This window comes from Podarcis pityusensis (assembly GCF_964106645.2).
Source record: "Podarcis pityusensis genome assembly, chromosome: 2".
In the NCBI taxonomy this organism is placed as follows: domain Eukaryota; kingdom Metazoa; phylum Chordata; class Lepidosauria; order Squamata; family Lacertidae; genus Podarcis; species Podarcis pityusensis.
This window is the reverse complement of record NC_138029.1, coordinates 73719630-73742842: the sequence shown is the minus strand read 5'-3', so window position 1 is coordinate 73742842 and position 23213 is coordinate 73719630. Positions and strand designations below refer to the sequence as shown.

Genomic DNA, 23213 nt, shown 5'->3' with positions numbered 1-23213 from the left:
CTTTGCTGTACTTCAGCACTCAGAAGCCTCTGCAGAAAGATGATATATTTATTATGTATTTCTTCTAAAAAAAGGATTGTCCCATGATATTTAGGCAGATTCTTGTGGTAGCTTACAATAAATGAAAACAGTTACAGTTGCAACAAAAAGTGGTACCTCTGGTTAAGAACTTAAATTGTTCTGGAGGTCCATTCTTAACCTGAAACTGTTCTTAACTTGAGGTACCACTTTAGCTAATGGGGTCTCCCGCTGCCGCTATACAATTTCTGTTCTCATCCTGAAGCAAAGTTCTTAACCTGAGGTACTATTACTGGGTTAGCGGCGTCTGTAACCCGAGGTACCACTGTACTCTGTGTAAAACTACTCTTGAGGTTGGTCTGGAAGCTGCAACTACAGCAAAAGGCTGTGGCTGGACTTGGACAGCCTTCCATGAAGTCATTACCCCTGTTCTGAAGGAGTTGCACTGGCTACTTCTTTACTATTGAAGTACTGGTATACAAGGCCCTATACTGCTCAGGACATAGGAATGTGATGAAACATATTACCTGCCAGACACTGAGATCTGCAGAGGAAGCTATCTTGGCAGTGCCACATTTGCCATGAATTCAGTATAGGGGGGTGCTTTACAGGATCAGGGACGTGGGTGGCGCTCTGGTCTAAACCACCGAGCCTCTTGGGCTTGCCGATCAGACGGTTGGCAGTTCGAATCCCCGTGATGGGGTGAGCTCCTGTTGCTCGGTCCCTGCTCCTGCCAACCTAGCAGTTCGAAAGCACGCCAAAAAGTGCAAGTAGATAAATAGGTGCCGCTCTGGAGGGAAGGTGCTGCTCTGGCTTTGCCAGAAGCGGATTAGTCATGCTGGCCACATGACCCGGAAAAATTGTCTGCGGACAAACGCCAGCTCCCTTGACCTGTAAAGTGAGATGAGCGCCACAACCCCAGAGTCATCTGCAACTGAACTTAACTGTTAGGGGTCCTTTACCTTTACCTTTTTTTAGAAGACCACCCAACAATTGATATTTTAATTTAATTTAATTTATATACCACCCTATACCTGGAGGTCTCAGGGTGGTTCACAGAACAATTCCTTTCCCTTTCTCTTCAGATTGGTGACAACCCTTACCACTTTAAAATATAATGTGTTAAACATTAATTCTTTCACCCAGAACTTTAGCTTCAAATTTTCTCCTCTGCACTTTGCATTTTATGTTTTACTAGGTGCAGTGGGTTATTTCATGTGGACTTTTAAGCGAGTAGCATGATTTTAATGTGTTTGGAATGTTTTAACTGGCTGTTAACCACTTTGGTAGGCATATTGCCTGAAACGTGATCTAAGAATGTTGCTGTTGCCTCTTCCAGATGTTGTCCAACTCTGGTTGGCTAAAACTCATTTTGTCAGAAGGGCAACTTACATTACCCACTCCTTAGATCTTATTCAATGTGGGAAGGGCATGAGTTCCATTTGCAACCAACAAATGCAACCAACCCACAAATGGTGTGGTTCTTTCAGCTTTTAACAATTCTTCAGGCTGAAAGATAAAACAAAATATAATCCAGTTTAAATGCCACTTTCAGACCTATCTATTTGCCAATAATCCCACTTTGTTTTCATAAGGTTTTCAGGGAGGTTAGAAGGCACCAGCTGTTTATAAAGCATTTGTTCTAATTTGTGAGGAGGTTGCATGTTGCATCAAGGAAGCATTATCCCACACTTTGGTGCATTTTCCCATCGCTTTCCTTATTGCAAAATCCTCAAGAGCTCCAAATCAGCTTTAGTTGCACAAATTGAATCTGCTAGCATGTGACTGAATTGCACCTGAAGACAGGAACACTCTGGAAGTGCCCAGAGTAATTAAACAGATGGCAATAATGGTAAAAAAAAAAAAAAAATAGCCTGTAGTGGTCGGAACAGGTGATAGTAGACTCCAGTAATAGAAGAACTCATGATGAGAATTTGGGGGAGCTTACTTTCTTAGATACTTGGAACAAAGTGTTCTCCTGTTGTAAGGGGGGGGGGGAAAGTTTCAAAAAACTTCAACAAATGTTTGACATGATGACATCACATGGAGCCCAAATGATGAGTAGAAACAATACCTTTCACATTGTCTTCATATGAGCTACCTTCCACTGTGGAAGAAGCCTATGGTGTTTATATACTCAGTATACAATGCAGTGTGACAAGTGAAGCTCAGGATACTGCAAGATTTAACTCTTTTTGGTGTGGCAGTGCACTGTTTCCAGAAATACACTCAAGAGTCACTAAAGAGAAGTTATGTTTAAGGCAGCCCAGCACAAAAGTATTTTGAAAATGCCACCCAATGCGATGTTTTTTGTCACTCGTTTTGTTGACTCACACGAGCAGCGTTAATTTGTAGATAGAGCATTGTCATCCTACTCTTTCAGCTGAGCTCCCACAAAAGAAAAAGGAAAAGAAAATTAAGAAATTACACATATATTTCCAGAAGCAACACTTGACTCTGGCAATATGTAGGGCAGACTCTTGAGACTGCACCATCTAAGGGGAATCCCTTAGAGTACTGGATTTGTTTGGTAGGCCACAGTAAAATGACTCTTATATCCTCCAATTATACCTATTAAATAGGTACATTGCTATTTCCCCCTCTCTCTATGGGATTAATTTGCACTGAGTCTTCTAAGTTACTTTTCGTGCTGGAAACACTAATGGTCCTGAAGAGTTTGTAGTTGTCCAGTTTTAAATGTGTGCTAAATGGCTGTATAATCAGCTTGGGTAACCCCTTTTCTTGTTCCCTCCCATCTCTACCACAGAGTCCTAAAATTATGAATCCAGCAGAGAAAATCTCATCAAAGTAGCCAGTCTGTTGAGTTAATAAATGCAGCATTTCAGGACTAAAAAACCAGCAAGATACGTGGGATATATGTGCTTCTTACTGTGAAGCTATGTGTCTTTGCCCATTTACATTGTTTTTTGGTTAAAATAACAAGGCTTTTAGATCAGCATTACAGCCTGATCCTATGTATATCTATTTGGAAGTGAGGGAACTTCCATTTTGGGGTGGGATTCAATCACATACTGGCAAATTGACATCACACAATTATAGCTGGTTGGGTAGTCTTTCACAACAAACTCCCTTTGCCAAAAGACTGAACTTTTTGGGATGATGGGAAAATGCAGTGGAAAGTGGGGGATAATTCTTGCTTTGATGCAATGTCACCTAGTCTCGTAAAGATGAATGCACTATAAGCAGGTCTAGAAGCACCTTCAGTCACACATACTTCAATGTAAACTACTCTCAGGTAAGTATTCATAGGACTGCAGCTTAACAGCACAACTTGAAGCAGTCTTATTTGGAAGTAAATTCCAGTGTGTTCAGTGGAACTTACTCTCCACTCAGTGTGTTTAGGATTGCAGTGGCCTACAGTAGGGAATAAGCCCTATTAGGAGCTATTTCAGTAGAATCATGCATAGAACTGTTGTCCTACATAGGGTACATTGAAAATCATGTACCACTAAATCAGCGGGATTTAAATCAGTGGGATTATGCACCCTTTGTGCATAGTTGCTAGACTGTATGGAATAGAACGTTCACTGTGTCCCTTCTACCTGTTTGCCCACTAAAATCAACTCCTACCTTTCACAACATTCTCCCCATATTCCATTTTAAAATTGGGGGGGGGGGTTCCCATTTGAGAATGGTATTTTTAACAAGGTACAATGGAAAATAGGCAAATTTGCAGTATATTTCAAAATACAGATTTGAGATGGTAGAAGAATACACGTCTCAAAGTTAAGGTGTGCATGCAGCCCTTGGAGCATTATGCCGCCAGTTGCTGTGGAAGCAGGTAACCTGGTATTTTCTCACTAAGGCATTATGAGGGGAGCTGCCAAAAGTACACCCAGGAACATATTTGAGATTGGTCACCATGATGTCTGGAGGATTCTGCCTGTCCATGTGCAGTTAAAACTCAATTCCTAACCAGTTCCAAAAATTAAAACTAGCCAAACCAAACTCTAGGCTTCAGGAATCTCCTCGAATTCAAATTTGGCAAGGGTTTTCCAAACTCAGTTTAATAGATGGCACTCCTAAAATGGGATAGCTCTGACGAATTGCCCAGGTGTACCTTCTCAGGGGTCGGCCTCAAATTATGTACAGTGGTACCCCGGGTTAAGAACTTAATTCGTTCTGGAGGTCCGTTCTTAACCTGAGGTACCACTTTAGCTAATGGGGCCTCCCGCCGCTGCACGATTTCTGTTCTCATCTTGAAGCAAAGTTTTTTTTTTAAAAAAAAAATAATATTTATTGCTTTTATACCTTACAAAAAGAAAAAAGAGAAAAGAAAAAAGAAAAGAAGAGGGGGAAAAAACAAAAGAGAAAACAATACAATATATAAACAATACAGAACACAACATTAACATTAACACATTAAACAAAACAAAAGCAAAAACAATTCAAAAACACACATCGTACCACCTCAATATCCTCTCTTTCATTCCTTTGTTTCATCGACCTCCTCTCACCTCCCTTTTTGTATTCCATTTCTATTAATTGTTTCAGCAAATCCTTTCCATCTTTCTCTATTTTCTGTCATGTAATTATCTTAACATATTTTAACCTTATTTTCCATTAATACTATAATACTTATTTATACTTAATTCCTTAAAATATTTCTACTAAAGCCGTATAATTCCCTTCCAACATTTTTCTAACACTCATTAATTTTACATTATTTCCATATATAGGTTTTAAACTTTTTCCAACATTCTTCCACCGTCTCTTCTCCCTGGTCTCGGGTTCTGCCAGTCATTTCCGTCAATTCCAAATAGCCCATCAACCTGGTGATCTTCTGTCCGAGGCTCTTAACTCTTTTCCAGGTTCTTAACCCGAGGTACTATTTCTGGGTTAGTGGCGTCTGTAACCTGAAGCGTCTGTAACCCAAGGTACCACTGTACAGAATTTCTCCTGCCCCCCCCCCATTTAATTTCCTATAATAGCAGCCTAGAGGAACTCGCAGCTGATGAGTCAGTTTGATTGGCAGGTGTTAACTTTCATGGTCCAAAGCAGTGGATGTACTCCTAGGGTAGCTGCGCTACCTGCGTTGGGGGTGGGGGGGAAGAAAAGCTGGGCGCAGACTCAAGCTGAGTGACCTGCATTAAACTGCTTACACACCGAGAGAGTTTGCCAGGCTGGGGTAACTGGTACGCACCAGTAGGAGAAGGGGAAAGCGCTGCTGGTGGTGGTGCTGCGGCCGCGAAGTGGGGGAGGGGGCAGAAATCCGCTTCGCTAGCACTTGCGGGGTCAAGAGGAGCGCAAGTTTAACAGGACCCGGCCAATGTGGCTGCACCGACTGCCTCGCACGTGCCCTGGCGGCAAAGGCACGCGAGCGCGCCAGCCCCCCTGCTGCCACGAGCAGGCGAGGGCGAGTGCGTGACGCTTGGCGGGGGGCGCGCGCAGCAGCTCGGGCCGCCTGGGCCCAGCGAAAGGTCCAGAGGCTGAGAGGACGCTGGTTCGCCAGGCGCCGGCTGTCTCGGGAGCATGCGCCGTGGTGGCTGCCGAGGATGGAGAGCGTTCCGAAGCGAGGGGAGGGCGGCGGGAAGAGAGGGATGCGGAGAGGAGGGGGAGGAGGAGGAGGGATGCGAGGGGAGGAGGCTGGGCAGGTTGGCCGCCTATTTGAGGGAAAGTAGCAGTTTGTATTCGCTCAGTGTTTGCCACAACGGAGCCGAGCCCGCCGCGTGAGGGCCGGAGCGAGCAGCAGCAGCAGCAGCAGCCACCGCCGCCGCCACCCGCCTGGCTGGCTGTGTAGGGAGCCCCAGCCGCGCTCTCCCGACCCCCTCCTCTCTCGCCTCAGCCTCCCGAGAGCTGCCCCGCTCGTGGCATTTGAGTGTGGGGACGGAGGGCGGGAAGGAGGCTGCGGCCGCCACCACTTGCTTATAGCTGGCTGGCTGGACCCTTGCGCCTCTCTGGAGTAGCCGGAGGAGATTCAGCGGCGCCGGTCCCTCAAAGAAGCCCCTCGCAGGTTCCCAGCCCGAGCGGGGAGGGTGTCTTTGGCAGCCCAGCGCCACCGCCGCCGGGGAGAGGGTGAAGAGTTGGTGCCGCCGCTGAATTTTTAATGGAAAAATGGCGTTCTCCGCTCAGACCTGCGGCGCATCTTGCATCGTCCCGGCTCTGTGCAGCCAAATAATCCTGTGCCTCGTCCTCTCGGCTCCCGCCGCGGATGGCTACAGCTTTCCCCAGCAGTACACGTAAGTGAGAGCCCCTCACCCATGTAGGCTGCCAGGGCAGGCAGGCAGGCAGGCAGGCACCTGGCAGTCGTAGCAGCAGCAGCCTCCGCCGCGGGCGAGTGCAGCCTCTGGCTGGCTGGCTGACGGGCGCTCGCCTCGCAACTTGATTCGGATTGCCTGCCGGGGGGCGACTGCTTTGGCACTTGTCCCACTCCAAGTACCTGCAGCGATACTACTTCAGTTGTTCTTAGGGGTTTTTGTTTGTTTATTTATTTATTTATTAAAGAAATAGTGCAGCCGATCTGCATTGCCCAGGGCTACTCAGATGTCGAGGGGACGTTTGGAGGGGGGGTCCCGTTTTAGTTGGGGCGGATGGGAGAAGTTGGCCAGCGCACAGGTTCTCTCTTCGCCCGACTCCCGCTCGCCCGGACGCTTAGGCACAAATCAAGCGCTGTTCCGGATCCTAGCCAACTACCCCTTCCGAAGTGGTGGGGTGAAGTTGTGTGTGTACCATATATCTATGTCTTCTAAAATGCCTGACCGAGATAACTCCTATCGTCCTTTATCATTTTTTAAACAATACCTAAGAAACCCTTTCCTTAAGTGCTGAAGAAGCACTTAAGCAACTGTAAACAAGCAAAAGACCAACAGGACAATATATTAGCGTTAACACTTCGCTGGAGAACTGTTAATATGTGCAAAGTTTCGAAATATCACACGAAGTAGTGAGGAACATATTTAGTTGTGCTCCATTGTTTACACCTATATCTGCGTTTGAAATAGCTACGACTTCAGTACAAATGTTGGCAGCAGCAAATTTCTATTTTTAAACTCCTCTTTGCTGTGGCTTCATCAGTTTCTGCATTCTCTCCCCCCACTCCCCCAACACTTCTTTATATAAAACTGTTGGCGTGAGGGTCCTAACATAATCTTCTTAGGGGTGGAATGAAGGTTGCTGAAGTTCTTAAGGTTTTTGGTTTCTAAGTGGGATTTAAAAAAAAAAGGAAAAGAAAAATACATATCTAAATTTTAATTTGAGTCATGGAAGAAACAGATGTCTTTTATGACTTACAGGTGCACCCACACAAACTCTCCAGCCCAGGTATATATAGCGGAGTTTTAAATGACTAATGTATTGATAGTTGCATTGCATGCAGCATCTATGGCTCTATTGTTGTTGTTGTTATGCCTGAACTGAGACAAATTGATTCCAGTCTGCTGAGACCAAAGATTGGAAAGCATCCTACTATGAGATTGGGAGGTGAGAGGCAACATATCAAATGTCTTTCAGTGGCAAATGGTTTGCTGCTGAGGAGATTGCCACATTCATTGAGAGCCTCTTCTCCTAGACATTTCTGATCATGGTAGCTGCAGGAAATGCAGCATTTTGAGGCACAAAACATCACTGTTCTTGGGGCTTGGAAGATGTCAGTGTGTCCATTTGTGACCTGCTTCTTTCAGCGAAGAAATGTTTTCATGACACAAATCAATAATGGTCACATTGACCTTAACATCCCATTGGTATTTCGGGTACAATAGTTTAGATTGAATCCTCCAGAGGGCTTCAATTATAATAAATTGGTACAACTATGATAACATATTTTAGCAATATTACTTGGAAATATATTTTTAATGTGTGTGACCTGCTGAAGGACATACTTGGCATTGAATGCTTGCTTAAAGACCCATGTAAAGATGCAATGTGGGTTCTTTCCTTAGTGAAACACTTTTCAGTCCTTATTTTCAAACATTATGGCTTGCTGCAATGGTTTGCAGCCCCTAATGGTGCCTTCCTCCCCTTTTAAGTTTCCTGTATTATTTCTTTGCCCACCACAACTCTCTCTCTCCCCCCCCTCCCTCTCCCTCTCCTCTGGAGGTTCCATGTTACATTCCTTCTTTCCTTTGGAGCTGAGCCTCAACACACTACTGACCCCTGAGACTTAGCGGCAGAGTTCCCTTTCTGTCACTTTCCCTGCCAAACATGCATACAAATTCCACTGGGATATAAAGTTCAGAGAGGTTTCTGCCTGGAGTGAGGGAGACAAAACACTTGTTCATTGCTAAATGTTTAGGGTTTGAACTTGCAGCCTTCCTGTTTGAATGAGTAGTCCTTACTCATGCAAGGAGTCTCTTTAGAAATAATCAGTTTCCCTCTCTGTGTGAACAATCACTAAAACAGCCCAACCTCTCAATCATTCTGTGTCAATGTTTTCCCAGAAAATGAATTCGGAACATAACACGGTTAATTAAAAATGAATTACTTTGTTGTACTTATACAAGTTGTAGTTCAGATTTCTATTCTATTCAGATTTCTTTAACTTAATATAGTTTATAAATAACTTTCTCATACACAAGAAGTTAGAATTATTGCAAGATCTGTTCTCAACCTTTAGCATGAATTAATTATTGGGGAAATGGGCATTGTGGTTCCAGTATGCACGTACTTCACCTGGGAGTAAAACCAATTGAGCTCATCAGGACTCATTTCTGAATAGACATAAATAGAACCGAATGGCACAAGATGTGTTTCCTTATCTGCTCTCCTTTAGCAGTGTCAGTTGTAGAAGTCACTGACTGTCAGGTGTGCTATACAGTAATTCATTTTTGCCAAGTAAGAATACTCAAGTAATTTATAACTATTTTAGACAGGGGGAAGAGGGATTTATCCAGACTGTGCAGTATAACATGAGGCCACATATGTTTTGGGGGAGCTGTGTTAGCTGATATTACAAATCAATACAAATAAGCAGATTTTAATTTGCCCATGTGGTGCTTGGATGTTCCTTAAAAACCTCTCTTCTTGTATCTACAAACCTCATTGTAATGACCCTTGAAATATTATTTTTTTAAAAAAACTGCATTGATAAAACAGGTCAAATTTTGCAGAGATTCTTGGTCTTCTGAGTATAAGGTAATTTTTTGTTATTTTGTACATTGCTCTCTGTGTGTGTATATATATGTTGCAGTTGACAATGAAGATTATGGGGTTAAGCCAAAGGCCTTGCGGAAAAGGTGGGTTTTGAAGAGAGGTTTGAAGGAATATTTGAGGGGATATTGTATCACAGCTGAGAATGATACTGAGCTTTTAAAATTAGAAACACTCTTAACTTTTAGAGATTGTTCCTGCTGAATTACCGGTACTACCTCTCTCTCTTTCTCTCTACACACGGATGTAATACATATATATATAAAATTATCAAGTATAAGGGCTTAGCCTTCATAACTATTTCTAGAGCTGCCTCCCATTACAGCAGGCTGTCTTGCCTGCAGCATGCAGAATGATTAGAGTATTTGCACTTGGATTGCTGCGACTCAGATATGATTTAAACATTCACAGTGGTTTTGCATATCAGTTCCTAGTTCTGTCCCCTAGTAAACCTCTGGTGTTTCATATTATCTCTCTCTTCCTGGGTAGCATGGTTTTAATCATCTTATGCTGAGCTAAGGAAGGCTTGGCTCAGCCTGTTGTCTAACGTAGAATTTCTCATCGAGATTTAAAAAGCAAAATCCGAGATTGGAACAGGCCCATTCACTTGGGCATGTTGGGTGGTATGCACTTGATTGACAAGTTGCTTTTGGTGACTGGGTATGCCTGTGTACACAGATGGGATTAAGGGCTTTGCTCTTTGATGCTGATTCTTCTTTTAAATACTTTTCAGCATTGGCTAACTGGTACTAAATAGAAGCAGGATCTTGTGGAGGCTGATGTGGAGTGAAAGAGGATCCTGCATAACAATTGATCACTTAAGAAGCTATTCTCATGTTTGAGTCCACATTTAACTTATACAAGACATTACTAGGAATTAAACTATGGGGGAGCAGAGCGGAGTAATCCAAATACAAATTCCAAAGCTGCAGTTATGTTGGTCTGTTTCAATCAAAACAACATAGATTCCTGTTGCACCTTAAAGGCTGACAAATATATTCAGACATAAGCTTTCATGGGTTAGAGCCCACTTCACCAGAGACAGAAAATATAAATTGTTATCAGCATTGTAACCTTTAAACAAGTTGGTTATCTTTTGTATTTGAAATAAATTTTCCAAAGGCTGGAGAGCTATTTCTGATTAAGGAAATGAATATGCTTTGTACCTACCGCTTTCCATAAATGTGAGATCTTTATTAGTTTATCCTATTGTCTGGCAGTATGGCTTATTTGTTGCTTTGCTTCAATTCCCACCCCAGATATAGTTATTTATTCCTATGTGATGCATAGTATTCTTTTTTTTTTTAAAAAAAATGGCAGTTAGAAATGTTGTGTGATGTTTTGTCTGATATTAGGCATCACACATTTGAAAACGGGTGATATAATATAAACATGTAAAACAAAGATCACTGTGAGATCAGGATGCTGGACTAGGGCTCTTCTCATGTTCATTGACTACCTTTAAGACCCACTGAGAAATGTCCAGTCTTGATGCTTTCAGCAAACAAGATGGATAAGGGTCAAGCATATACTGTATGTACTTGGTCTAACTTCTCCATGCACTCTGTCTACATCTTCAGGACCAGCAACCTGAAAGGGATCCATGAAAGCTTGGTGAGACAGCACAATAGCACCATCTGTCTCCAATCTTGCTTCAAAAGTAGACTCAAAGTCTGAACTGATGCAAGTGATTTTACCTGTGAAAACTTTCAAAACAGTCACAGTGGTTCATGAGTTGTTCTTTCACTTCCCTGACTTTACCAGGTTGTAGAAAGCCTTTTATCACTGGAGAGGCTCCACTGGATGACACTGAGCAGATGTAAAGGTGTCAGAGAAGTGAGATTTGGTAGCTGTCACCATTGCCAAAGAATAGATGGTGATGATGATGATGATGATTTATTTATATGCTGTCCATCCGACTGGGTTGCCCCAGCCACTTTGGGCAGATCCCAACAAAATATTGAAAACACAATGAAACATCAAACATTAAAAACTTCAGTATACAGCACTGCCTTCAGATGTCTTCTAAAAGTTGTGTAGTCAACTTGACATCTGATGAGCAGGTGTTCCACAGGGCAGGTGCCACTACTGAGAAGACCCTCTGCCTGGTTTCTTGTAACTTCACTTCTCAAAGTGAGGGAACCATAAGAAGGCCCTCAGAGCTGGATCACGGTGTCTGGGAGACACTCCTTCAGGTATCCAGGGCTGAGGCAGTTTAGGGTTTTAAAGGTCAGCACAACACTTTGAATTGTGCTCAGAAATGTACTGGGAGTCAATGTAGATCCTTTAGGATTGGTGTTATATGGTCCCGGCGGCCACTCACAGCCACCGGTCTAACTGCCGCATTCTGGATTAGTTGTAGTTTCCGAATCACCTTCAAAGGTAGCCCCATGTAGAACGCCTTGCAGTAGTCCAAGCAGGAGATAACTACAGCATGTAACACTCTGGCAAGACAGTGCACAGGCAGGTAGGGTCTCAGCCATCATTCCAGGTGGAGCTGGTAGACAGCCATCCTGGACACAGAATTAACCTGTGCCTCCATGGACAGCTGTGCCCCCAAATGACCCCAAGGATGCACACGTGGTCCTTTGGTGGCACAGTTACCCCATTCAGGACCAGGGAGTCCCCCATACCTGCCTGCCCTCTGTCCCCTAGAATAGTTCAGTCTTGTTGGGATTCAACCTCAATCTGTTAACCACAATCCATCCTCCAACCTCCTCCAGACACTCACACAGGACATTCACTAGCCTCACTGGTTCCAAGTTAAACAAAAGATAGAACTGGGTATCATCTGCATATTGATGAACACCCAGCTGAAACCCCCTGATGATTTCTCTCAGTGGCTTCATATAGATATTGAAAAGCATAGGGGATAGGATAGAGCTGTGAGGCATCCCACAAGTGAGCTCCCAGGGGTCCGAACACTCATCCCCCAACACCACTTTCTGGACACCCCCAGGAGGGAAGAGCGGAAGCACTGCATAACAGTGCCTCTAGGTCCCAACCCCCCAAATGGTCCTGAAGGATAAGATGGCAAGTGTTTATACTGCTCCTGGAACCTTGATGAGCACAGCTAGGATGGGTTAAATCCATCCCCTACCTAGGTTGGAATTCTCACCCAGGATTAAATCCTGGACTGTGGTGATGATACCATTCAACCATCTAGCATCGAGGAGCAGCACATTAAGGCTTAACAAATTACTTAGATGTCTTCCAGGAACTCTGTAGATCTGGAGTAAGGATTGGGAGGAAGACTGTTTTATCTTCACCTCAATAGTAGGCCTCTGTCTAAACCACATTCTATGTTTATGCAGATTTTCTGTCACAACAGAGTGTATAGAAAATGCAGCACCATGGTTAGCACCCCCTTTGTGAATGGTCTGCAGAGATCTATCTCGGAATTTGTGGAACACAGTATGTTCCTAGTCTATACTGAACACAGTTTGGGAGGACATTGTATTTAATAAAGGCATGTCCTCCCTGAAGGACTCTGAGACTCCTATGAGTATTATCTGTGAGAATCTTGGCTCTGCCTGAAGGAGCATTTTGTGGAAACCTGAAAGGTTGTAAACTCTTATCAACTGAAGTTGAAGATGGTCCACTAAAAGCTATTATCCTATCTGCTTGCTGAAAGGCTTGGCAGTCAGTTATGCAGCACAAACAGAAAGAAGATAGACAGGAAAAATGGTTGGCAATATTTTACCTTGTCATTAAATCTCCTTTCTTTTAACTTCCATCCAAGCTTGTTTTAGATGTGACTCGTTCGGAAAATTAAATAATACAGAAATAACTGATGAATCAAATTACTGCCAAAATCTTAAATAGTTCTAATGATGCTTTAGTTTCCCCTCATTTTAAATTATCCGCACAGTTCTTTGCTTAATATAAAAATGCTTCCTTCTCTGGCAGGTGAGAAGAGGAATGCAATTTTATTCATGGAGTTCAGAATGTATCAAAATGGCCTGCACCTGGAGCAAATAACCAAGAAAAGTTGGTTGGTTATCTATGGTGTGTTCTGCAGGAACACATTGAACCATGCATCCGCTCACCATCAATTAGCTCCTGCAGCCTGGCATCTTGGAAAATCAGCATAGGTTCTTCAACGAACACTAAAAAATAAATAAATAAATCTTTTGTCTCTTAGTTTAGGCTGTTAGGCTCATAAATATATTTGAAGGTGAACTTTGAAAGCAAAAAAGAAATAATTGAGTCTAATGGTGGTTTATATTTATGTATCTATTAGATTAATTAATAAATTAATTAGATAAATAAATTAATTAGATAAATTAATTAATATTTTTCAATGTTCAATATTTTTGCACACAACTTGCATGAGTTGACAGCTAATGAAGCAATAAGATTTCCTCCCCTCCTGCAGCTCTCTGCAGCCCCCCCCCCAAATTAGCTCCAGATGTCTGGGAGATCCTTCAGTGCAGATTTTGGTAGGATGAGGGGAATGCAAGGCAGGAGGAGAGGAGAAGCACGTCCATTTCACTCACTTGGATAGCATTGGATGCAATTCCCTGTTCAATACCAGCGTGTATTTTTTGAAATCTTTTTTGTAAACTTCTTGAAGGTTTTATGACAAACAAGCAATATAGAAATTGTTGTGAAATAAATAAATAATAAAATTTGATTGAAGAGGTATGCCAGGGTAGGCAGTGTAGGGTTGTGATAATAATTTTGAGAACTGGGATATAGTAGGGGCTAAAAACATGAGTTGTGAGCCAAAAAGCTCCTGGTTTAGGTCCCACCTCAACCACAAATCTCTCACAGCTTCATCTTCAACTACTGTTTGCAGATAGAATAGTGGCCTGTCTTACAGGGCTGCTGGAGAGAACAAAAAAGCTTCATTTGCTGCTCATGCAGCCACGTATTCTGCCTGTAAAGGTAAAGGGACCCCTGACCGTTAGGTCCAGTTGCAGATGACTCTGGGGTTGTGGCAGGGACTGAGCAACGGGAGCTCACCCCATCACGGGGATTCGAACCGCTGACCTTCTGATGAGCAAGCCCTAGGCTCTGTGGTTTAACCCACAGTGCCACCCACGTCCTATTCGGACTGTAGTGAGCCACAATAAAACAGACGGAAACATACAGTTGAAAGTAGTATGTAAATACATCCTCACATATTTAAAGCCAAATCACTCCACTACCTCAGAGGCTTTTCTCCTAAGATATATGCCGAGCTGGAAATGATTAATAGAATATTCATTCTGATTTGATTTTTCCCCTGTTTGTTTTTAAATCTGGGAACTAGTCATGCAGTACATTACAAAGTTTTGCTTACTTGGTGTTCAGTATGTGCCTTCAATTGTTGATCGTACTGCTCCATGTACTGGAAAATGTTCACCACAGTACATTTAATAAAAACTCTTGGTGAACTGAGTCTTTTCATTCCCTTTCTGTGCTACAAGCACTTTGATAAGACATGGCACGTGAAGAAGTATGAACCTTGGTTCACAATGTTTTGTAATGAAGTAAGGTCCAAAGAAACATTATGTTGAACGTCAAACCTTTGTAAAGGTGTGTGTGCACACCCACACCCAAAAGTTGTGATGATTTAAAAGCAGACCTTCACAATTTGTGGCCAGCTGAGCTGGATAACCCAATCTATTTTGGCCTCTCATTTGCTTGATAATCCTTCCCTGCCCCCAGGCACAGCTGAGCTGAGCTTTGGATACCTTGATGGCAAGCAAGCCCTTCAATACAGCTCCTTGAGTGACCTTAAGAGCTTAAATGAAACTCAATGGAATCCCACATCAGGTGAGTAAAGAATCAGTTCTGTTGTGCCAAATGGAAACACAGTATTTCAGTGTCTTGAAGCCTTTGGAACTGTCTGTGGATTCACCCACATGAGTAGAAAGGAAAATGCTAAGTGGTACACATTGTATCTTAAGAAGACTCTTCAGTGAAGAGAATTCAGACTTCAGATAAAGAAAGCAGAATGCTTGCCATCAAATCTTTGGATCTCCCATATATAGTAACCAATAAATACAGTTCACAACCCCCAAAATGTGTTGTCTGATACTTTTTAAGGCATTTCTGGATTTCAGACACAGCCATTATTAGTCTTTACACGCATTTTAGAATTTTTGGCCTTGATACTGCTCTCATGAATGACTCCAGAACTTTTCCCCATTTTCATAGCAATATATATTATATCTCAAGAAAACACAGGTACAACAATCAATACTATAAGAAAGAGAGGAAGTTCAATACTATAAGAAAGAGAGGAAGTTCAGGTATCCTGAGTGCTATTTGTCAGTCAAGAGAGTGTGCCCTACCAGCCCCATAGAAAGGAGAGCAATAGAAAACTTCCTGCTGTTTTGAGAGTATGGGTCCTTTGTTTTCTAGAAGTTGAGTTCTTCTGCTTACCCATCCCCATATATTATGTATGGGGCACTGGCTAGTTATTCTAGGATGCTTGGAAGAGAACCAAAGAAATGGACCTCAGGGCTGGGAACAACCAGGAACACAGATTGCATATCTAGGTTCTCAAGTTGCTTTCCCAATGTGATATACTGTTGCAGATTCACAGGTGTTCATGTTATAAGGAAAATGAAAAATCCAAGTGTCTCCAGTCAGTCTAAATTGGGAGAAAACTATTCCATGACCTCAATATGTCTTTCACTGTGGAACACATTTGTTGAACACTACTGCTTATCAAGAATGTTCTTTAATACCCACTCCTTTCAATTCCAGTACCCCCAATGTGGTGTCTCAGTAGGGAAGTGAGGAAGTTTTGGGTAAAAGATTTATTTCCAGATACATACAGGCTGCTAGTGTGACCATCTGTCACTTGTACTATTTATCCAGTTTTAAAAGTATTTCACTTACTAATTAAGAGATCTGAAGGTGGCTCATGACCAATATCCTCTGGTGTGACTGAGGCATATTTACAGTGGAGTAATGATGTGTGGACACGGGTGGCGCTGTGGGTTAAACCACAGAGCCTAGGACTTGCCGATCAGAAGGTTGGTGGTTCGAATCCTTGCGACGGGGTGAGCTCCCGTTGCTCGGTCCCTACTCCTGCCAACCTAGCAGTTCAAAAGCACGTCAAAGTGCAAGTAGATAAATAGGTACTGCTCTGGCGGGAAGGTAAACGGTGTTTCCATGCGCTGCTCTGGTTCGCCAGAAGCGGCTTAGTCATCCTGGCCACATGACCCGGAAGCTGTACGCCGGCTCCCTCGGCCAATAAAGCGAGATGAGCGCTGCAACCCCAGAGTTGGTCACAACTGGACCTAATGGTCAGGGGTCCCTTTACCTTTACCTTTTTAATGATGTCATAATCAGCCTTTCCCAGCTGAGAACTACAAATTTGTTGTGCAGCAGGACAGGACAGGTTTGACTGATACCAAAATTTCATACACAGAGGCTTCTTTAGATCTGTGGCCTTCTCAAGCAAAGATAAATCCCTTCTCTAAGAAATCAGGAGAGTTTAAGTTTTTGTTTTTTGTTTTTAGTGTGTTCGAATATCACATGAGAAAAGGGTTTTTGCTCAGTGGTAGAGCATCTGCTTTGCATGCAGAAGTTCACAGGTATGGTTTCTGACACAGCCAGGTACAGCTCAGAGAAAACCCTGTCTGAAATACTGGAGAGTTGCTGCTATTCAGTCTAGACATTACTAAGCTAGGTGGACCAATGATCTGACTTAGTATAAGGCAACTTCCTATGCTCCTATAAAATTACTCTTTAACTATGGACTTTAATTTTGCTTGGCCCAAGAACATCTCTAAGAAATGAAGTTAATAGGGCAACAGACTTCTTTTTTTAAATGATATTTATTACTTTTTTAACATTTCCAACATAAACAAAAAAAGAAAAAACAATGCAAATACAATACAAAAACGCTACATGAACTAAAAAAACAAATAAAAACAAGCAAAAACAGTTTAAAATCACCTCAAACATTTTCAATATCTTATATTTCATTCACTTATTTCCAGCAACCTCCTCCCACCTCCCTTTTTGTATTCCACTTCTATTATTTGTTTCAGCAACAGACTTTTTGTTCAGGGGTGGGCTTCTTTCCCTTCAAAATTGATTTTGGATGTGCAGTCTCTACCCCACCCCCTGCAAATCAAAGGAGAGGAAGTTTCTGAAACAAACTAAAGTTTGAAGCATGAAATAACTAAACCTGAATTAAATACAATTTGGATTAAATAAGTTTATTCCAAAAAATGAATGAAAGAAAAAAATCTTCCCCAATGTTCATCATTACTTCTTCTTCTTCTTCTTGTTGTTGTACTATTGCATTGTTGCTCTGGAATGAACTCTGTAGTGTAGATGAATACAGCCCAAATACCATACTGACACATTGGAGCAAAATGTCCCGAGTACATGCAATCAACGCTGCATTGATTATGCTGGAAGTAAAGATAAAATCTTATGTGTTTGAACTGGGGAGGGTGGCTGGTTCCATTCTTTGGAGAAGGGCTTCACCTCACTGCAAAGGTAAACCTAATGCAGCGGCTCACCATGTACAACAGCATAGGAAACCACATTTAATTATTGAAGGCATGGAAGCCAGTGAGTGTTGCAGGATTCTGAACCTGAAGCCAGTTAGATGTGGATTATGGCTTCACTGAGTGCACCACCCCCACCCTCAACTGCAGGGCCAGATAAGACACAGTGCTGTACTCTTTGGAAAATACTTAACCAAATTCTGTTTTTAAGAATTTTGTGAGCTTGATTGCATTTTATAATGACAGTAAAATGTATAGTGATGTTGCAGGTTTAGAGGGTCAGTCAGGTGGTGCCCTGAGTCCCTTCCTGTTCTTGGGCTCCACTACCCAGTAGGGGTTAAAAGCTGAGTGGAGGATTCCATTGCTAACTAGGCCTTAGCTTGCCACTTAAGCACCATCATTAGTACAACCAAAGAAGTTGCTCTCTGCCTAGGGTAAATGGGTGGGGCTTTCTCCTTCCCACCTGGCTGGTAGTTAGAAGAATAATAGTAGTTTTATGTGAGCTAAGCAGAGAGGCAGACAAGAAGTTGGTGAGATAGTTTTGATTTGTGTGGAATCCAAGCTGTGACTAATGGAGAAGCAAGACCTGTTACTACTGTGAGCTCTTCCATCTTAGGCTCAGTGTAAATAAATCACACTCTGTGCTGACCCTCATTCCAAGGAACCTGAACCCTCGGTAAGTGCCTGGAACCCCTGGAATCTCTCACCGCTCAAAGATTGGGGTGGTGTGTAGCAGTATTATCTTTCTTACCAATGAATGTGAATGTGAAGCCCCAGGAGAGTCAACATGAACTCAACAGAAAGAAGTGTGTATCTGCCTACACATGAATGAGTGTGCAGTCTGTGAAGTATTGCTGTAGAAAATAAATTTTCTCCAGTCTCTCATGTTCTTAAATGAAAAAGTTCAGTGTTTGGTAAGTAATCATCAGGATGTTTTAGAAAGCTGATGTTGAATGTGACTCTTGTTTGTCTTGATCAATTTGTACTTAAGATGAGTAAAGCATTGTCTTCTATATAGCCAAAGACCACAGAAATCCCAGGTTCTTTTGCAAGGCACACTTTTAGTCTGTACCTATGACTTAAGGTAAAGTAAAGGTAAAGGTACCCCTGCCCGTACGGGCCAGTCGTGTCCAACTCTAGGGTTGTGCGCCCATCTCACTTAAGAGGCCAGGGGCCAGCGCTGTCCGGAGACACTTCCGGGTCACGTGGCCAGCGTGACAAAGCTGCTCTGGCGAGCCAGCACCAGCGCAGCACACGGAAACGCCGTTTACCTTCCCGCTATAAAGCGGTACCTATTTATCTACTTGCACGTAGGGGTGCTTTCAAACTGCTAGGTGAGCAGGAGCTGGGACCGAAAGACGGGAGCTCACCCCGCCGCAGGGATTCGAACCGCCGACCATACAATCGGCAAGTCCTAGGCACTGAGGTTTTACCCACAGCGCCACCCGCGTCCCTGTACCTATGACTTACAAGCCTCAAAAATCAACCCACAGACACATTATTTAAGCTTCAACAGCTATCACACATCTCCATCTATGAATGCTCTGTGGCTGTCTTAAATTTCACAATGTTCCCAGGAGGATTTTCATGTTGGGCTTCTGTTAATTTCCTTCTATAAGGGGAAATATAATCCACTTTCTGTATGGAGGTCTTAACTTTGGTGTGTATGTGCATGGGATAGTAGATGGGTGAGTGGGTAGCCTTTATCTTGGAGGGATGACATCTCACAGGTATTCAAATATAGTCCTCTGTATACTGAGTACTTCTGGAGTTTCACTACTCCAATGCAGATTTAGGATTTATAGTTGTAAGAAAAGCGGGATTGCTGAATGTGAGCAATGCCAAATCAGGGAGAGGATAGATCAGAATATGCAGAGATTGGGCTTCAGTGCTCTCAATAGTTTTTTTGTGCTTCTTTCATTGAGTAAAAGAACTATAATTATGAAAACATGGTAAATGTAGTCATATTTCGCTTATTTGCATGACATATTCATATGGCTGTGTTTGATGCTTTTTGGAACAGAAGTTGAATTTTCTTTTGTGAGGGTGCATATAACCCACATGGAGTTCATCTGTGGTCCTCCTGCTTGCTTTTCTCATGTTGCATTGTTGAGGTAAAGTAGAACTGTAAATCATTTATAAAAGGGACAGAACAAAGTGTCTAGATTTCACCACTACTCTTTTACTTGGCTAAAAGGATTTATTCTGCTCTTTGCTCTGTGGTATCTTGTGTACAGTGCCATCTTTATGTGTTTCATTTCCTGTGGAAGGTGAGATACTATCTACTTTGAATTAGAATGCACCTGTGGGTAGGGGTATGCTCTAAGGGTGTGTATCAGCTTCGTGTGGGAGCCAATAGCAAGGCCGCCCAGAGTCATTTGGGGGTGTTCTCCCCTGTTGCATTAAATGTCAATGTCAAAAACACCCTCTGAGTCAGTTTAGCCCGAAAGCCACAGATAACTCGGGTCACTGTTGCTCTGTTTTTAATTACAGAATTGCTGTGTTTTCTATTATTCCTATGTTTCTTGAGATACATAGGCTCTGGAAGAAGTGAGACTGTCCAGAACGTTGCCTGCAAAGCAGTGAAGAGCTCTAGATATTAAGCACAGTAGTATATGATATGTAAAAAGTTAAAAGCTTCATTAAAAATATATATCCTATATTGCTCTTCTTTAATAAAGTTATAAAGAAAAGTTAATTCTCTTTACTCCCCCACCAAAAGGTCCTGGACCTATTTATCTGCAATTTAGCATGCTTAATCAACTCCAGAATAGTTCCCATGTCTGTAAATTTCATCCACTTTGGCCCAAAGTGGGAAGTGCGGTAACACTTTTTAGATTTTCCACTCTAGTGATAGAGTGGGTGAGGAGCCACATTACAGATTGAAGCACAGGACAACTTAGAAACATCAGAAGTTTTAAAAACACACAGATGCAAGATGAATTTGGGGGGTGGTGTGGGGCATGCACACCCTAAGTATGTGCATAGCATCCATACGTACATATTTTGGAGCGGAATCTTTAACTTAATACTCTCTACCAGTTTCTGGCAGTGCATGAACCTGATTATTTGCATTGAATTCATCTTTAAAAAATAAAATAAAAAGCCAGTTAACAAATCTGCTCTTTAGCAGCTTTTGGGAAAGTAAGCATATGGCCTTCTCACTGGAAAGTGGGTCTGCCATGTCATATGGGAATCACAGATGAGTGGAGGATGTGCCTGCAGCCAAGATGAGCATGTGAACAATTTAATCTACTTACTTCCATCTATAATTATATCCATCTTTTCACCAGCAGTCCTACCTTATGTTGCAACATTGAATTTTTTTTTGTCTTATCTCCAGGTTTTGAGGAGTTCTTGGGCAGGGATATCTCAGTGGGGCTGTCTCATGGAGTGGGCAATCTCCTTGGCACTGTCAACTCTACTCATCCATTGCCTTCTCCCTGCAGACTTGTACACTTAGAAGGCAGGTGAAAAAGCAGCAAAAGTTAGGACGGGCCAGGGGGTTAAGCAGTGGGGGACCTGTTGAAATGTGGGCTTTGGAAGGTGCTATATGATGCCAACTCCGGACACTGTTCTTTTTTAGATGGAATCTAAACCCTGATCTTGACTGCTTAGTTTTAGAGCTTCTGTCCATGCCTTATTTTTGCTTTATGATATAAAGGATTTTTGTCAGTACTTTGGTTTAGAGGTATATTGTTGCTTGGTGTCATGACCCATGAAAGCTGCCTGCATTGTGTTAGTGATTTTATATAGTTGTCAACTGATTAAATACTTTTTCAGGAAAAATGCCTATGCAGGAATGGAATATTCCCGATTATAGTCAGAACACCAGAGCCAAGATACCCGTCAATATTATGGAAGGTCCAGGCTTAAAACATGCATTGTTGATATTGACTTGAACTGAACTGAACTGAACTTTGGCATCTTTGTGGTGTAAACTCCAATGCATGTTTACTCAGGATGGAATGTCCCACTGAGTTCATCACTCAAAGTGATAGTGATCCTATGCTTCCAAGTAAGGGTGCACAGGATAATGATGGCTTTTGATGATGGAGGAAAAGCCGTGAATTTCATACTGCATGGTAACTACTAAATTTGACTAAGGGGAGTAGGAGAAGATCACCAAAAGTTGATGTTTGGAAATTCAGAAGTCCTGAAGAATTTTTGCTTGTTAGCAAAACAATTGACTGAACAGTTTATATATTTTAGCCTGTACAGCTCTAATTTTTAAGGTGCTTTGTTTGCAGCACTCTGAAGGTTGCAAGAGTTAGTAATCCAAATATAGAAAGTGCACAATTTACATGTTTAGTATTTGGAATAAAGCCAATGTACCTTGCATATAGTTTCTTTATTTGTAGCTCCTTCCACTGCAATTCTTAACTGCTTGAAAAACTGCACTTAAAACAACAAATTTCCACAATGGCAACCATTTCAGCATCTGCTATTACCTTGAACCTGTACATATTCTAAAAGTGAGATTGTATGTAGTGTTTTAATCTGAACATGAAATGCAAAGCTTTAGTTTATGTTGCCATTATTACCATAATTATAATCCAGTGTTAGAAACTGAGATATGAAAGCTAGGATCTAAGTGGCACCTTAAACCTAGGTTATGGGTGCAGCAATGGAATGTCTAGGCACACTTTTTTATAAGAAGGATACAAAGCTGAAAGTGAATAAACTGCAGCTACAATATTATGTTCATTTTTCATATGGTCTAATGCTTCCCCTGCCCACCCCCCTAATATTCTTAAGAGGGTCTCTTCTCTAGTCTTCAGAGAATAGCTGTAAGTGGGGAGACAGAAAAATGTCCTCCTTTCCTTCCACTCTGCAGTTTTAATCTGAAATCCTAGGCGCAGTACTGTGCCCAGAGCTCAGAAACTGCTCACACTAATGAAATTCCTTGTCATAAAATGTACCTAGAACAATGGGAGTTCGAACACTGTCACAATCTAGTTAATGGAATTCTAAACTGAGAAAGTTTAGACATTTTCTGGATTAACTCCATATCTTTCTAATTTGATTTCTTATTTGGGTCGAAACCCAATCTGTTAAATATGAACCTCTGTTTCATCTTCATTGACTATCACTGGGAATCTAAAACCAACCTTTTCTTCTCTTTTCACGTAAGTGGATGAAATTTGCGGACAATTGAACCCCCTCCCCCCAGTGGATTAAGCCTACCAAATTTCAGGCAGATCCATCTGGAGTATTCATGCAGTTTATTTTTTAAAGAAAAAAAATTTCACCTTAAAGAAAATTCTGCCAAAATTAGATGCAACTTGCAGGCATGGCTGCCCCCTTTAAATAGATGAAGGCTGCCAAATTTCAGTGAGCTGATTTTTAACTGTTGGGGGGAAAACAATTGGAGAAGAAAAAGGCCACCCCAGTAGTCTAAGTCAGCCACCAGCACCCTGCTCTCACAGTCAAAATGTGGGGAAGAATTATGACCTATGTGAAGAAGAGTATCTCTCCCCCAAATCGCCATGAGTGGAGTGACTTCAGAAAATGATTCACTGTGATTAAAAACTGGACATAGCCATCAAAATTCCCCCTCCCCTCAACACTCAACCTGTGGGCCTTTTCCCAGTCAGTTTGGTTTTGTTTCTTAGAAAAGAAAGA

At 42.2% G+C, this 23213-nt stretch overlaps 1 protein-coding gene across 4 annotated transcripts in view; it reads left to right on the top strand.

The window, feature by feature from the left end:
• Positions 1-5571: 5571 nt before the first annotated feature.
• CACNA2D2 (calcium voltage-gated channel auxiliary subunit alpha2delta 2) overlaps positions 5572-23213 on the top strand; it is a 529531-nt gene continuing 511889 nt past the window's right edge. For all 4 annotated transcript variants that reach the window (XM_080996409.1, XM_080996408.1, XM_080996407.1 and 1 more), the window contains exon 1: positions 5572-6218. In XM_080996409.1, coding sequence (XP_080852535.1) covers positions 6094-6218 — 125 coding nt within the window. In that variant the 5' untranslated portion in view covers positions 5572-6093. The remainder of the gene's footprint in view (positions 6219-23213) is intronic.